At 39.0% G+C, this 13734-nt stretch overlaps 1 protein-coding gene across 1 annotated transcript in view; it reads left to right on the forward strand.

Annotated features, from left to right (window-relative positions):
- Nucleotides 1-13734, forward strand: part of MYO5C (myosin VC) — a 91394-nt gene that overhangs the window by 24435 nt on the left and 53225 nt on the right. Inside the window, exons 10-16 of the mRNA XM_060755568.2 lie at nt 343-608; nt 713-794; nt 2834-2974; nt 8458-8583; nt 9239-9322; nt 11307-11441; nt 12259-12356. Of these exons, the coding sequence (XP_060611551.2) occupies nt 343-608; nt 713-794; nt 2834-2974; nt 8458-8583; nt 9239-9322; nt 11307-11441; nt 12259-12356 (932 nt within the window). The remainder of the gene's footprint in view (nt 1-342; nt 609-712; nt 795-2833; nt 2975-8457; nt 8584-9238; nt 9323-11306; nt 11442-12258; nt 12357-13734) is intronic.

Genomic DNA, 13734 nt, shown 5'->3' on the forward strand with positions numbered 1-13734 from the left:
TTATCCACATGACCTTGGAGGTGTTTATGGAAAACGCCAGTTCTTCCACTAAGAAATGGAGGTGAGCACCACCTCCCAGAGTCGGACACAACTAGACTTAATGTCAAGGGGAAACCTACTGTATGGATCTTCATTAACATAATATTGAGATGCCAGGTTGTAGACAGTGGCATTTTGGTTTCTAATGTGGGAGTTTTATGATGATTTAGTCTCTTCTCCCTACTTTCATTTTGTATGTTGTTACATTTCCATTATTATAAAAACACACATCATTTTGAAGTATTGGTAGGTGTTTTTATTGAAACATACGATGGATATTGTTTTCTCCTTTGTTTTTTACAGCAGGATGATAAACATCTCAAAATATTTTGTGAGTTACTAGACTTAGAAAGTAACGAAATGGCAAGGTGGTTGTGCCATAGAAAAATCATCACTTCCTCCGAGACCGTAGTAAAGCCAATGACGAAACCCCAAGCTCTTAATGCCCGCGATGCTCTGGCTAAAAAGATCTACTCCCACCTTTTTTCTTTCATCGTGGGACGAATTAACAAGGCCTTACAGTTCAGTGGCAAACAGCACACGTTTATTGGGGTGCTGGATATCTATGGGTAAGATTTTCTGTTTCCTTGTCCCCCTAATAAATACATGAAAATGAGTATCGTGCATCCAATAAAATGCAATTAATTTGTGCATTTTTCACCATTTGTTTCAGATTTGAAACTTTTGATATGAACAGCTTTGAACAGTTTTGCATCAATTATGCCAATGAGAAGCTACAGCAGCAATTTAACCTGGTATGATTTTTTTTTTGTTATATTAGAACTGGCATTACAAAAAACATACAGACCAATGTTATGTCTTCCTTAGAAGGCTTTTCTTTGTAGTAAAATAATATGGGTGCATTATTTACAAGAATAAGGTTTCCATAACACGACCAAAATTCTTTATGCCTCCTTCTTTGAACAGTTTTCATGCTGGGCTTCTTCCTCGTCATGCAGATAAACAGCTTCACTCTCACAGAGCCTCCTCTCATCCCAAAGTTATACAGGAGCTTCACACAGGAGCTTTTTACACACAGCAGCCTTCACAAACTGGAGTTTCACACATGAGGCTTTACAACCTGGGGCTTCTCTCACAGACTGAGGCCTACCTCACACTGTGAGGCCTTCTCGCAGACTGAGACCTTTCTCCCACTGGGGTTTACCTCAGACTGACAGCTACTAAGCTACAGGCACACCTGCTTACATAGACCTGCAGCTTTTGCTGAGTCATTGCATCCATTTAACCCTTTCAGTGCTTGACTCACATTTTTGTAATTAAAAATACCTAATTATTTTTTTAATGGTTGCACTATTTACAAGAACAAGGTTTCCATAACACAAATAAAGTTCTTTATACTTCCTTCTGTGCTTCCACGCTGGGCTTCTTTCTCATGCAGATAAATAGCTTCTCTCTCACAGAGCTTCCTCTCATACCGAACCTATAAAAGAGCTTCACATAGTGGCTTTACACACAAGGGGCTTCAATCACCAAAGCTTCTCACACTAGGCTTTCTCACACTCAGCCTTCTCATAGACTAAGGCCTACCTCACACACAGGCTTCTCTCGCAGACTTAGGCCTACCTCACACTCTGAGGCCTTCTCACAGACTGAGACCTTCCTCCCACTGAGGCTTCTCTCAGACTGAAGCTACTAAGCTACAGGCATGCCTGCTTATATAGAAATGCAGCATTTGCTGAGTCATTGCATCCATTTAACCCTTTCAGTGCTTGACTCACATTGTTGTAATTAAAAATACCTAGTTAATTTTTAATATTTCTCACAGTCTTAATATAGTATCTAACTAATTTATTATCCTGTCTCAGACTGACTCATGTCAGTTTGTACAGGTTGACTCATGTCAGTTTGTACTGATTTATTATATTTATTTTATTTATTTATCGTGTCAGGAGCAAACCAAAACAGTGTGTTGCATTAAAACACAAACAAACAAACAGAACACAAAGTTTGCAAGCTTGGTAGTTGATTAAATGTCCTTTAACCAGTATCTGGCCACTTGGAGTGCCTCTGGTGTTGCTGCAAGAAGGTCCTCCATTGTGCATGTGGCAGGGCTCAGAGTGCATTGCAGCAGGTGGTCTGTAATTTGCTCTTCTCCACACTCGCATGTTGTGGATTCCACTTTGTGGCCCCATTTCTTAAGGTTGGCTCTGCATCTCGTGGTGCCAGAGGGCAGCCTGTTTAGCGCCTTCCAAGTCGCCCAGTCTTCTGTGTGCCCAGGAGGGAGTCTCTCATTTGGTATCAGCCATTGATTGAGGTTCTGGGTTTGAGCCTGCCACTTTTGGACTCTCGCTTGCTGAGGTGTTCCAGCGAGTGTCTCTGTAGATCTTAGAAAACTATTTCTTGATTTAAGTCGTTGACATGCTGGCTGATACCCAAACAGGGGATGAGCTGGAGATGCCTCTGCTTTGGTCCTTTCACTATTGGCTGCTACTTCCCGGCGGATGTCAGGTGGTACAATACCGGCTAGACAGTGTAATTTCTCTAGATACCCCGTGATATGCGGCATGTCTCATTAAGAGCCACATCTACTGTTTTAGTGTGGTGAGATGTGTTCCACACTGGGCATGCATACTCAGCAGCAGAGTGGCATAGCGCAAGGGCAGATGTCTTCACTGTGTCTTAATTATTATTATTATTATTATTATTATTATTATTATTTATTAGATGCTTATCCCACTGATGGACTGAGCAATATTTCCCTATGTTCATGCTGTAGATAATGGATGAAAGTTGTTGAATTTATTCTAACTGTGCTTGGCAATGTCATTATTAGCATGTCTTTAAACTTGAACAAGAAGAATACATGAAAGAAAACATCCCCTGGACTCTGATTGACTTTTATGACAACCAGCTTGTCATTGATCTCATTGAAGCTAAAATGGGCATTTTAGATCTATTGGATGAAGAGTGCCTGGTAAGTATTCAATTTTTACATTCGTTCTTCAGACAGACAATATGACGTACTGGTTAGAACACTGGATTATAGCTCTAGAGAGCAGAGACTCAGCCAGAGAAAGGTAATCAGATGACTTTAAACAAGTCACACTCTCTCATCCTAAAACGAAGCACCCTTCTGACCAAACCTTGCTAGGAAAATCCCATAAGATTGCTATTAGCTTTCTGGACTGTGTGGCCATGTTCCATAAGCATTCTCTCCTGACGTTTCGGCCACATCTATGGCAAGCATCCTTGGAGGTTGTGAGGTATATTGGAAACGAAGAAAGGTAGGTTTATATATTTGTGAATCTGTGAACCCCATCTGTCATTGAACATTGGGAAAACCAAAGTGCTGTTCCAGCAGTCACCGGCCAATCCCTCTCCAATGCCAGAGATACAGCTTTATGGTGGAATATTCGAAAATATTGACCATTTCCCTTGGCAGCCACCTCTCCACAAAAGTCAACACTGACACTGAAATACAACACCGCCTGAGCTCTGCGAGTGCAGCATTTTTTCCAAATGAAGCAGAGAGTGTTTGAGGACTGGGACATCCATAAGGATACCAAGGTACTTGTTTATAAAGCTATTGTCCTCCCATAGACCCTGTTCTATGCCTGCGAGACGTGGACTATCTAGAGACGTCACATGCAACTCCTGGACTGATTCCATCAGCGCTGCCTCCGGAAAATCCTGCAAATCTCTTGGGAAGACAGGCGGACAAATGTCAGCATGCTGGAAGAAGCAAAGACCACCAGCATTGAAGCGATGCTCCTCCGCCATCAACTCCACTGGACCGGCCACGTTGTCTGGATGCCCAATCACTGTCTCCTAAAGCAGTTGCTCTACTCTGAACTCAAGAACGGAAAACGGAATGTTGGACAGGAAAATTGATTGAAAGATGGGCTCAAAGTCAACCTTAACAACTCTGGCATAGACACTGAGAACTGGGAAGCCCTGGCCCTTGAGAGCTCCAGCTGGAGGTCAGCTGTGACCAGCAGTGCAGCATAATTTGAAGAGGCACGAATGGAGGGCGAAAGAGAGAAACGTGCCAAGAGGAAGGCGCGTCAAGCCAACCCTGACCAGGACCGCCTTCCACCTGGAAACCGATGCCCTCACTATGGGAGAACATGCAGGTCAAGAACAGGGCTCCACAGTCACCTACAGACCCACCCTGGAGGATTATCCTACTCGGACAACGAGGGATCACCTAAGTAAGTAAGAACCCCATCTCCTCCAAGGTGAACTGAACCACCTAATCCGGACTCTACAGGCCAATGGAGATTCCACCACAGACATCAGAAGAGCTGCAAGACCAAGAACAAGCCATGAGAGTTAAGATAAAGATCCACCTGAGGAGAAAGTGTTCTTACCGTACGTCAAGGGAACGACTAACCGCATGGGGAAGCTGATGAAGAAACACAACCTACAAACTATCTACAGACCCACTAAGAAAATCCAACAAATGCTATATTCAGCAAAGGACAAGAGGGATCCTCTCACTTCTTCAGGAGTCTACCGGATACCATGCAGCTGTGGACAAGTCTACATAGGGACCACCAAACGCAGCAGCATTGCCCAAACACAAATCAAGAAACATGAAAGGCACTGCAGACCAATTCAACCTGAGGAGTCAGTCATAGCAGAGCACATGATGAACCAATCTGGACACAGCCCATTAATTGAGAACACAGAAATGCTGGACCATTCTCACAACCACCTTGCCAGACTACCAAAGAAACCATTGAAATCCACAAGCGTGTGGACAATTTAAACAGAAGGAGAAAACCATGAAGATGAATAAAATCTGGCTACCAGTATTTAAAAAACTCAAAAATCAGGACTGTAAATAAAGAGCAACACTCGAAAACAGGGGAATTCCAGATATGAAACAATCAGGGCCAGCTAACATCTCCAAACAAAGGATTCTCCCAGGCAAGAATCAGCCAGGCCTTGAAGCTGCAAGGCTTTGCAAAGCTAATCAAGGTGATTAATTGCAATATTCACACTCTTCTCCAACACACAAGAGTTCTTTCTACCACCCTGGGCCTTCCACAGATATAATAATAATAATAATAATAATAATAATAATAATAATAATAGCAACAACTTGGCCACCTTACTTGGATCTGCGCGCATCATTCGAAAATACATCACACAGTCCTAGACGCTTGGGAAATGTTCGACTTGTGATTTTGTGATACGAAATCCAGCATATAGATCTTGATTGCTTTTGTGTCAGTATAATAATAATAATCTTTCTTTCTACGCCGCCACCATCTCCCCAGCGGGAACTTGGAGCGGCTACATGGGGCCAAGCCCGAACAACAAAACCTGTGTCCTTGTTCTAGAAGCATTCTCTCCTAATATTTCACCCACATCCATGGCAGGCATCCTCAAGGGTTGTGAGGTTAGGTATATTGCTTAGTTTCAAATATACCTCACGCTATAGATGTGGGTGAAATGTCAGGAGAGAATGCTTCAGGAACATGGCCATACAGCCCAGAAAACTCACAGCAACCCAGTGATTCCGGCCATGAATGGCTTTGACAACACATCCCATAAATTGGAAAGGACTTGAAGACACACAGCAGCAACAGTTGGTACTGTAGGCCTCTATCTTTGGTTAGTTTTATCTTGATATTGTGTATACTTTGTATGCACAAATGAATCTTTCTAAAACTACATTATTAAGCCATATTATTAATATAAGGACAAATTCATAGGTTTTACGCATGTGTACTGGCTCTCTTGAGTAGGTGCTGTTCACATAACAACCCAAAGATGTCAGTGTTGTCCCTTTGGAAATATGCTGACTTGCAAGGAAGTCTATCAGAGACAGGAGTGAGCATTAGAAGAACCCAAATCAAGTTACCTTTTTGGTCTCCATTGCTGCTGGACTATGAGTAATTGTTATTTCTTTACTGTCCTGATTTCAGAGGTTTTTTTTAAAATACTGATGGTCAAATTTTGTTCATTTTCATGGTTTCCCCCCTTACTGTTGAAATTGTCCACATGCTTCTTGTGGATTTCAATGGCTTCTCTGTCTAGTCCAGTGTTTCTCAACCTGGGGGTTGGGACCCCGTGAGGGGTCGTGAGGGGTTGTTGGAGGGGTCACCAAAGACCATCAGAAAACACAGTATTTTCTATTAGTCATGGGGATTCTGTGTGGGAAGTTTGGCCCAATTCTATCATTGGTGGGGTTCAGAATGCTCTTTGATTGTAGGTTAACTATAAATGACAGCAACTACAACTATAAATCCCAGTAACTACAACTCACAAATGTCAAGTTCTATTTCTCCCAAGCTCCACCAGTGTTCACATTTGGGCATGTTGAGTATTTGTGCGAATTTTGGTCCTGATCCATCATTGCTCTCTGGATGTAGGTGAACTACAACTCCAAAACTCAAGATCAGTGCCCATCAAACCCTTCCAGTATTTTCTGTTGGTCATGGGAGTCCTATGAGCCAAGTTTGGTTCAATACCATCATTGGTGGAGTTCAGAATGCTCTTTGATTATAGGTTAACTATAAATGACAGCAACTACAACTCCCAAATGACAAAATCAGCCACATCAGTATTCAAATTTGGATATATTGGGTATTTGTGCCAAATTAGTTCCAGTGAATGAAAATGCATCCTGCATATCAGATATTTACATTATGATTCAAAACAGTAGCAAAGTTACAGTTAGGAAGTAGCAACAAAAAATAATTTATGGTTGGGGGTCACCACTACATGTGGAACTGTATTAAGGGATTGCGGCATTAGGAAGGTTTGGAAACACCGGTCTAGTCTGACATGGTAGTTGTTAAAGTGGTCCAGCATTTCTGTGTTCTCAAAAAAGATGCTGTGTCCAGGTTGATTCATCAGGTGCTCTGCTATGGCTGACTTCTGTGGTTGACTTCTGCAGTCCTTTTCGTATTCCTTGATTCGTGTTTGGGCAACGCTGCGTTAGGGCACTTGATTTACTCTATTTATTTTTATTGGAGGACACGTAAGCATATTTACATTGAAGAAGGTTAGAATAATGGTTTAATCAGAGTTGGACAGTTTTATCTTGAATTACAGTTTTATGTAAATATTCAAAAACATTTAACCTAATGATGCCTAAATTAATATAATTTTATTTGTATCTATTTTTATTTTGAATTTGACCATTAGCTGCTGCATTTCCCACCCTCGGCTTATACTTGAGTTAATCAATTTTCCCAGTTTTTTGTGGTAAAATTAGGTGCCTTGGCTCATATTCGGGTCGGCTTATACTCGAGTATATATGGTGCTTCTTTTATTCTCCTCTTTTTTACATTTCTTTTTCCAAACTTTCCTATTTGGAAATTGTTCCCCCTGAGCACAGAGGAAGAAGGAGTTAAAGAGTGTATGATAAAATGGCCAAGAATCTATAGGATTAGATGAATGGGAGACTATATGGAATAAAAAATTGAAATATACACGCGCTTATGATCTAAAAGAAAACTGGCAAAATGTTTTATAGATGGCACATGACACCACATAAATTAGGGAAGTATTATAAGAATTTAAATTCAAAATGTTGGAAATGTGGAGAAGTGGAAGGTACCTTCTACCATATGTGGTGGCAGTGCAAGAAAGCAAAAAGTTATTGGAAAGAAATACAGGATAATCTGCAAAAAATATTGAAGATTAATATATCACTTAAACCCAAAATATTTCTATTGGGAATTTCAGATCCAAAAATTGAGAGTAATATAGATAAACTTTTATTTCTCTCCACAACCGCAGCTAGAATTTGTTATGCAAGATTATGGAGAAAAAAGGAAACACCTACAATTGATGACTGGAAAAAGAAAATTATGGATGTAAGAAACATGGACAGACTAAGTTATCTATTGCAAAAATATAAAGGGATAATAGAAAAAGAGACAGATTGGACATTGATAAATGAATATTTAAAATAAGAAACGAAAAATAAGATATGAAGAAATCTCAGATTAACCCCATAAATCTCAAAGTACAGGAAAAAATGAAAGAGAAAAAGAAGGGAAAAGCTCAGAAGAAGGAAAAGGAAGAACTTATCCTTGAAGTTTCCTGGAAGTCAGACCAAAGAAAAATGAAGGCCGTAGTTTCTGTTTGTTTTGTTTTTTACTTATACTATATTTCTCTCTCTCTCTTCTCTTTTTTTTCTTTGCTTTCCTAAATTTTCGCCTTCTTTCTTTACTCTGACTTTATAGTTTCCTTGGATTTTATTCAAATCTTCTTTTTAACTAATATGTATTATGAAAACATTTAATACAGATTATAATAAAAAAGGAAATTGTTCCCCCTCTTTCGATATTTATTCTATCTTTGAATTAAAATTCAATAAAAAAAATTTTTTAAAAAGAAGATCAATCTCAGTTGCTGAGTATATTTCTAAAGATATTTCATGTCATGATCAAGTTTTGGGATTTTTTTCCTTTTTTTTTTTTTTTTTTTTTGCAGTTACCCCAAGGAACAGATGAAAATTGGCTCCAGAAATTATACAACAATTTTATAAACAAGAACCCTCTCTTTGAGAAACCAAGAATGTCAAATTCTTCTTTTATAATCCAACACTTTGCTGATAAGGTAAGTAATTCATCTGGCCACGATTGGACCCTTTTCAGATCTAGATGTTATTCGCAGTGGAAATAATTTCCAATTATCCTTACGAACATGTTTACCTAAATGATATTAATTATTTAATGTACATCCAGGAAAACAAAAACCTTGCCATCAATGTCCTCATAATATAATAATAAAATGACTGACAACGCTAATTATATTTTTTAAAACCCCTCTAATGATGTGTATTTCTACTCTAATGCAACAGCCTGTGTACAAATTGATATACAAATGCAAGTAGATTGCTTCATTATCTTGAGGACGGTGCAACCCTCAAATGAAAATGGACCAGATGTGGTTCCATCTCTTAGCGTTGCACTTGAAGCCGCTTCCGAGGGTTTATTTTATGTCACAAGTATGGCTTTAGATCAGGAGTGTGCATTATGAGGCCCTCCTGATGCCATTAGGGTGTTTCTCTTAGCAATTCCTTCCATTGTCTCTGCTGGACACAGCTGCTGTCCTTTGCCAGCCAACAATATCTCAAGGGCTACTTAATTCCAACCCCGGCTTTGGAAACACTCCATCATAGAGTTGGATAATTGGATCAAATGCATTTTCCTTTTTCCGCTTGCCATATGTCGTCTTGCTTTGAATTGTTGATTGTACCTTTCCCGCTCAGGTAGAGTACAAAAGCGAAGGGTTTTTGGAAAAAAACAGAGACACAGTATATGAAGACTTGATTGAAATCTTGAAAAACAGCAAGGTTTGTTAATGTACTTTTATATCTACTCTTTTCTGTTGTTATGTATCTAAAACAGATTGATAGCAGCCTGGTTGCCATTTGCAAAAATGGAAATCAATTTTTGTGGATTTCCACCTATTTTGAGATTATCTTATTTTGTAAACCTTTTAAATTTATTTTTTCATACAGATAACACAATAATACAGTACGAACCTTAGCCATCTAAAAGATAATAATGATAATAATAATAATAATAATAATACTTTGTTTATACCTTGCTACCATCTCCCAAGGGACTCAGTGCGGCTTACATGAGGCCGAGCCCACAATACATCAATAATAAACGCAATAAACAACAAATAATACAAAACCATAAAATAAAAAGTCATAACAAAAAATAAGCAATAAACATTAACAGTAACACAGCGACGTTTAAAAACCTATGGCTGGGCCAAATGTAATAGGTAAAATTTTAAAATAATGCTGAGCATGAACAGATGAAATATGAAATAGGATAGAGTTTTCAGAGAGGGATGGGGCGTGCAGACACTCCTAGATCAATAGTAAAGTGCATTTAGATAATATCAAAAACTGTTTACATTTTTTATTGCTAGGATACAGGTTCCAATTGTGCTTCCCTTTGCCGTATATCTCGATTATTTACCCCTTTAAACCGCCCACCCACCCTTACCACCCTCTTCCCACCTCCCTCCCACCCCCGTCTGGGTCAATACATTGATTTAATTGTCTGGAAGGCCTGATTTAAAGTTCTGTACCTATCTTTTCCTTCCGTTTTGTCGAGTAAACAAGACCATTTCCCATACCAATCTTGTCTTGACTGAATATTCAAATATTTATTTATTTATTCATAGCTGATGTCATTAATTACTATATTGTCGAAAAATTTCATGGCCGGAATCACTGGGTTGTTGTAGGTTTTTTTGGGCTATATGGCCATGTTCTAGAGGCATTTTCTCCTGACGTTTCACCTGCATCTATGGCAAGCATCCTCAGAGGTAGTGAGATCACTACCTCACTACCTCTGAGGATGCTTGCCATAGATGCAGACGAAAATGCCTCTAGAACATGGCCATACAGCCCGAAAAACCTACAACTCATTAATTACTGTATATACTCAAGTATAAGCCTAGTTTTTCAGCCCCTTTTTTAGGCTGAAAAAAATCCCCTCGGCTTATACTCGAGTCAAGGTTATTTATTATTTTACTCTGCTATTAGTATTTTTATTACATGTATTATTTTGCTCTATTATTATTACATTTACATTATTTTACTGTATTATTATATTTATTGCATTTATTATTTTACTCTATTATTGTTATTATTACATGTATTACTTTATTATAACTATTATTATTAAATTTCAATTATTTACTCTATTATTTTTATTACATGTTATTACATTTATTATTTTATTTTATCATTATAGGTAATAAGTAAGCACATTTACATTGAAAGAGGTTAGAGTAATGGTTGAATCAGAGTTGGGTAGTCTTAAATTACAGTTTTGTGTAAATACTCAAAAACATTTAATCTACTGATGATTACCAGTAGCAGCTACATTTCTCACCCTCGGCTTATACTTGAGTCAATACGTTTTTCCAATTTTTTGTGGTAAAATTAGGTCCCTTAGCTTATATTCGGGTCATCTTATATTCGAGTATATACGGTAAATATTCAGAGAGATAAGACCACCAGGTTTTCAGATCCCACCTTGTTTTATCTTTCCAACCTCTGACGATTGTGGCAGAGGGACAGAAATAGAGCTTATTCCAATGTAGTTTTTGCTCTATTATTTCCTCTATTACTTCTCTAACAGTATTATAGTATTTTTGGATTTCAGAGCCGTCCCACCACATGCCAGCATTTGTTAGAAATGATTTTCATAATGTGAGCCAATTGAGAGGGGGTCACTTATTTTGAGATTATCTACTTGTGTGGAATTGATCTGCAATATTGTCCCTATTCTTATCTCTCTTTTTTTTAGTTTCAACTGTGTGCAAACTTTTTTCAAGACAATCCCATTCCTATTTCACCATTCAGTTCATCCATCCAAGTTAAATCTGCAAAAATAGTCATCAAATCACCAAATAAACAGTTCCGTACCACAGTTGGCAATAAGGTATTTTTTTAAAAAAGATTTATTTTGAAATATCGTGTCTTTGCCATAGGTATAATCTGCATTTCTTCTAAGGACATCAATGCAACATACATCTCCCCTGTTTCATTTTATCTTCACAATAACCATGTTAGACAGGCTATGCTAAGAAATAGTAATTGATCCAATGCTGTTCCTGTCATCTTTACGGGCAAATGCACATTTGTACTTACAGACCTATATATAAAATTTGCTGAATGTTGGATTACCCTTTTTGGGTCTCAGGGAAATGCATTCTGGCCTTGAGTTTCATAATAGGAACAGACTCAGAACATGACATTTGAAACTTCAGATCTTCTGACCCTGGCCGTAGGATATCTAATGCAAGAATAGAGTGGAGGAAGGACAAGATATAAGCAGGTTTTATAGTATGTGAAGCAGCCTTGACTGTCTTGGAGTTCCACCCCTTGTCCACCTCCGGACATACTCAGGTTGTGCGGGCAGTACAGAAGGAAAAAAATATGAAATGCAGGGCCGTCTGTCTCTTTGGCTCTATTTCCTTAATGATTTTGGAACACTTTGATGTTAGCTCAGGAGGTCCAGACTTTAAAAAAGAGAGGAAAGGACTGAAATAACCTGAGCAATGGAAGAAGTCTAAATGAGGAAAGGATGAAAAGGGGACCCCAATCATATATGTCTGCCTGCTCACTGAATTGACAGACTCTTATTTAGTTTCACTGCCATAGTCCGTACGTTCATGTTTATTATTGTTTTCATTTGCATGTTAGATTTGACACTTTTTTATTAAAAGCACATAATTTTTTGCCATAATATCTTACAGTTCCGCAGTTCCTTATATTTGTTAATGGAGACACTCAACGCAACGACACCTCACTATGTACGCTGCATAAAGCCAAATGATCAGAAGTTAGCATTTGAGTGAGTACGTTTATTCAGCTGAAACATAATTCTATCTTTTGTATCGATGACTTCCTTTATGAGAATGAATGTCAGTAGACATTTATGTGTACCTAGCGTTGCTGTGGCCCACATGGGGGTTCTGTGTGGGAGGTTTGGCCCAAATCTATCGTTGGTGGGATTCAGAATGCTCTGAATCCAGCAACTACAACTCCCAAATGTCAAGATTCTATTTTCCCCAAACTCTACCAGTGTTCACATTTGGACATATTAAGTATTCGTGTAGAATTTGGTCCAGATCCATTATTGTTTGCGTCCACAGTGCTCTCTGGATGTAGGTGAACTACAATTCCAAAACCAAAGGACACTGCCCACCAAACCCTTCCAGTATTTTCTGTGGGTCATGGGAGAACTGTGTGCCAAGTTTGTTTCAATTCCATCGTTGGTGGGGTTCAGAATGCTCTTTGATTGTAGGTGAACTATAAATCCCAGCAACTACAACTCTCAAATGACAAAAGCAATTTTTTTGAGAGAAGGACATACATTGGGTTGTTAGGTGTCTTGTGTCCAAATTTGGTGCCAATTTGTCCAGTGGGTTTTGAGTTCTGTTAATCCCACAAACGAACATTACATTTTTATTGATATAGATTATTGTACACTTGAGTCACTTTCACAGTAGCAAAGATAAAAAATCTCTTTTCCTTAATATTTCTTCTCTCTCACACACACACATATTATCTTTCACTTTACTTACTTAGGCAATCCCTCGTTGTCCGAGTAAGATGGCCTTCCAAGTGTAGTGTCTTGGCGGTAGATATGTATGTGACTGTGGAGCCTATTCTTGATCCATATATTTTTCCACAATGTGGGCATCGATTTCCAAGTGAAAGGCAGTCCTGGTCAGGGTTGGCTTGATGTTGACTTCTTCCTCTTAGCACGTTTCTCTCTTCCGCCCTCCATTTGTGCCTCTTCAAATTCCACAGCACTGTTGGCCACAGCTGACCTCCAGTTAGAGCGCTCAAGGGCCAGGTCTTCCCAGTTCTAAGTGTCTTTTTCTGTCTACTAGCATTACGTTTCCCATTTTAGAGTTGGGAGTATAGTAACTGCCTTGGGAGATTGTGATTGGGCATTTGGACAACGTGGCCAGTCCAGCAGAGTTAATGGTGTAGGAGCATCGCTTCAATGCTTGTGGTCTTTGCTTCTTCCAGCACGCTGACATTTGTCTGCCTGACTTCTCAAGGGATTTGCAGGATTTTTCAGAGGCAACACTGATATAGAATTGGTGCCTAACAAAGCAATCACTGGACATAAGCACATTCCAGCATGAGAACTTTTGACTCTCCATCTCTCATGAGAAGATACCCTGAGTAGCATATCATTATCTCCTTGCTTCAGAAAC

This window comes from Anolis sagrei, chromosome 9, assembly GCF_037176765.1.
Source record: "Anolis sagrei isolate rAnoSag1 chromosome 9, rAnoSag1.mat, whole genome shotgun sequence".
Taxonomy (NCBI): Eukaryota; Metazoa; Chordata; class Lepidosauria; order Squamata; family Dactyloidae; genus Anolis; species Anolis sagrei.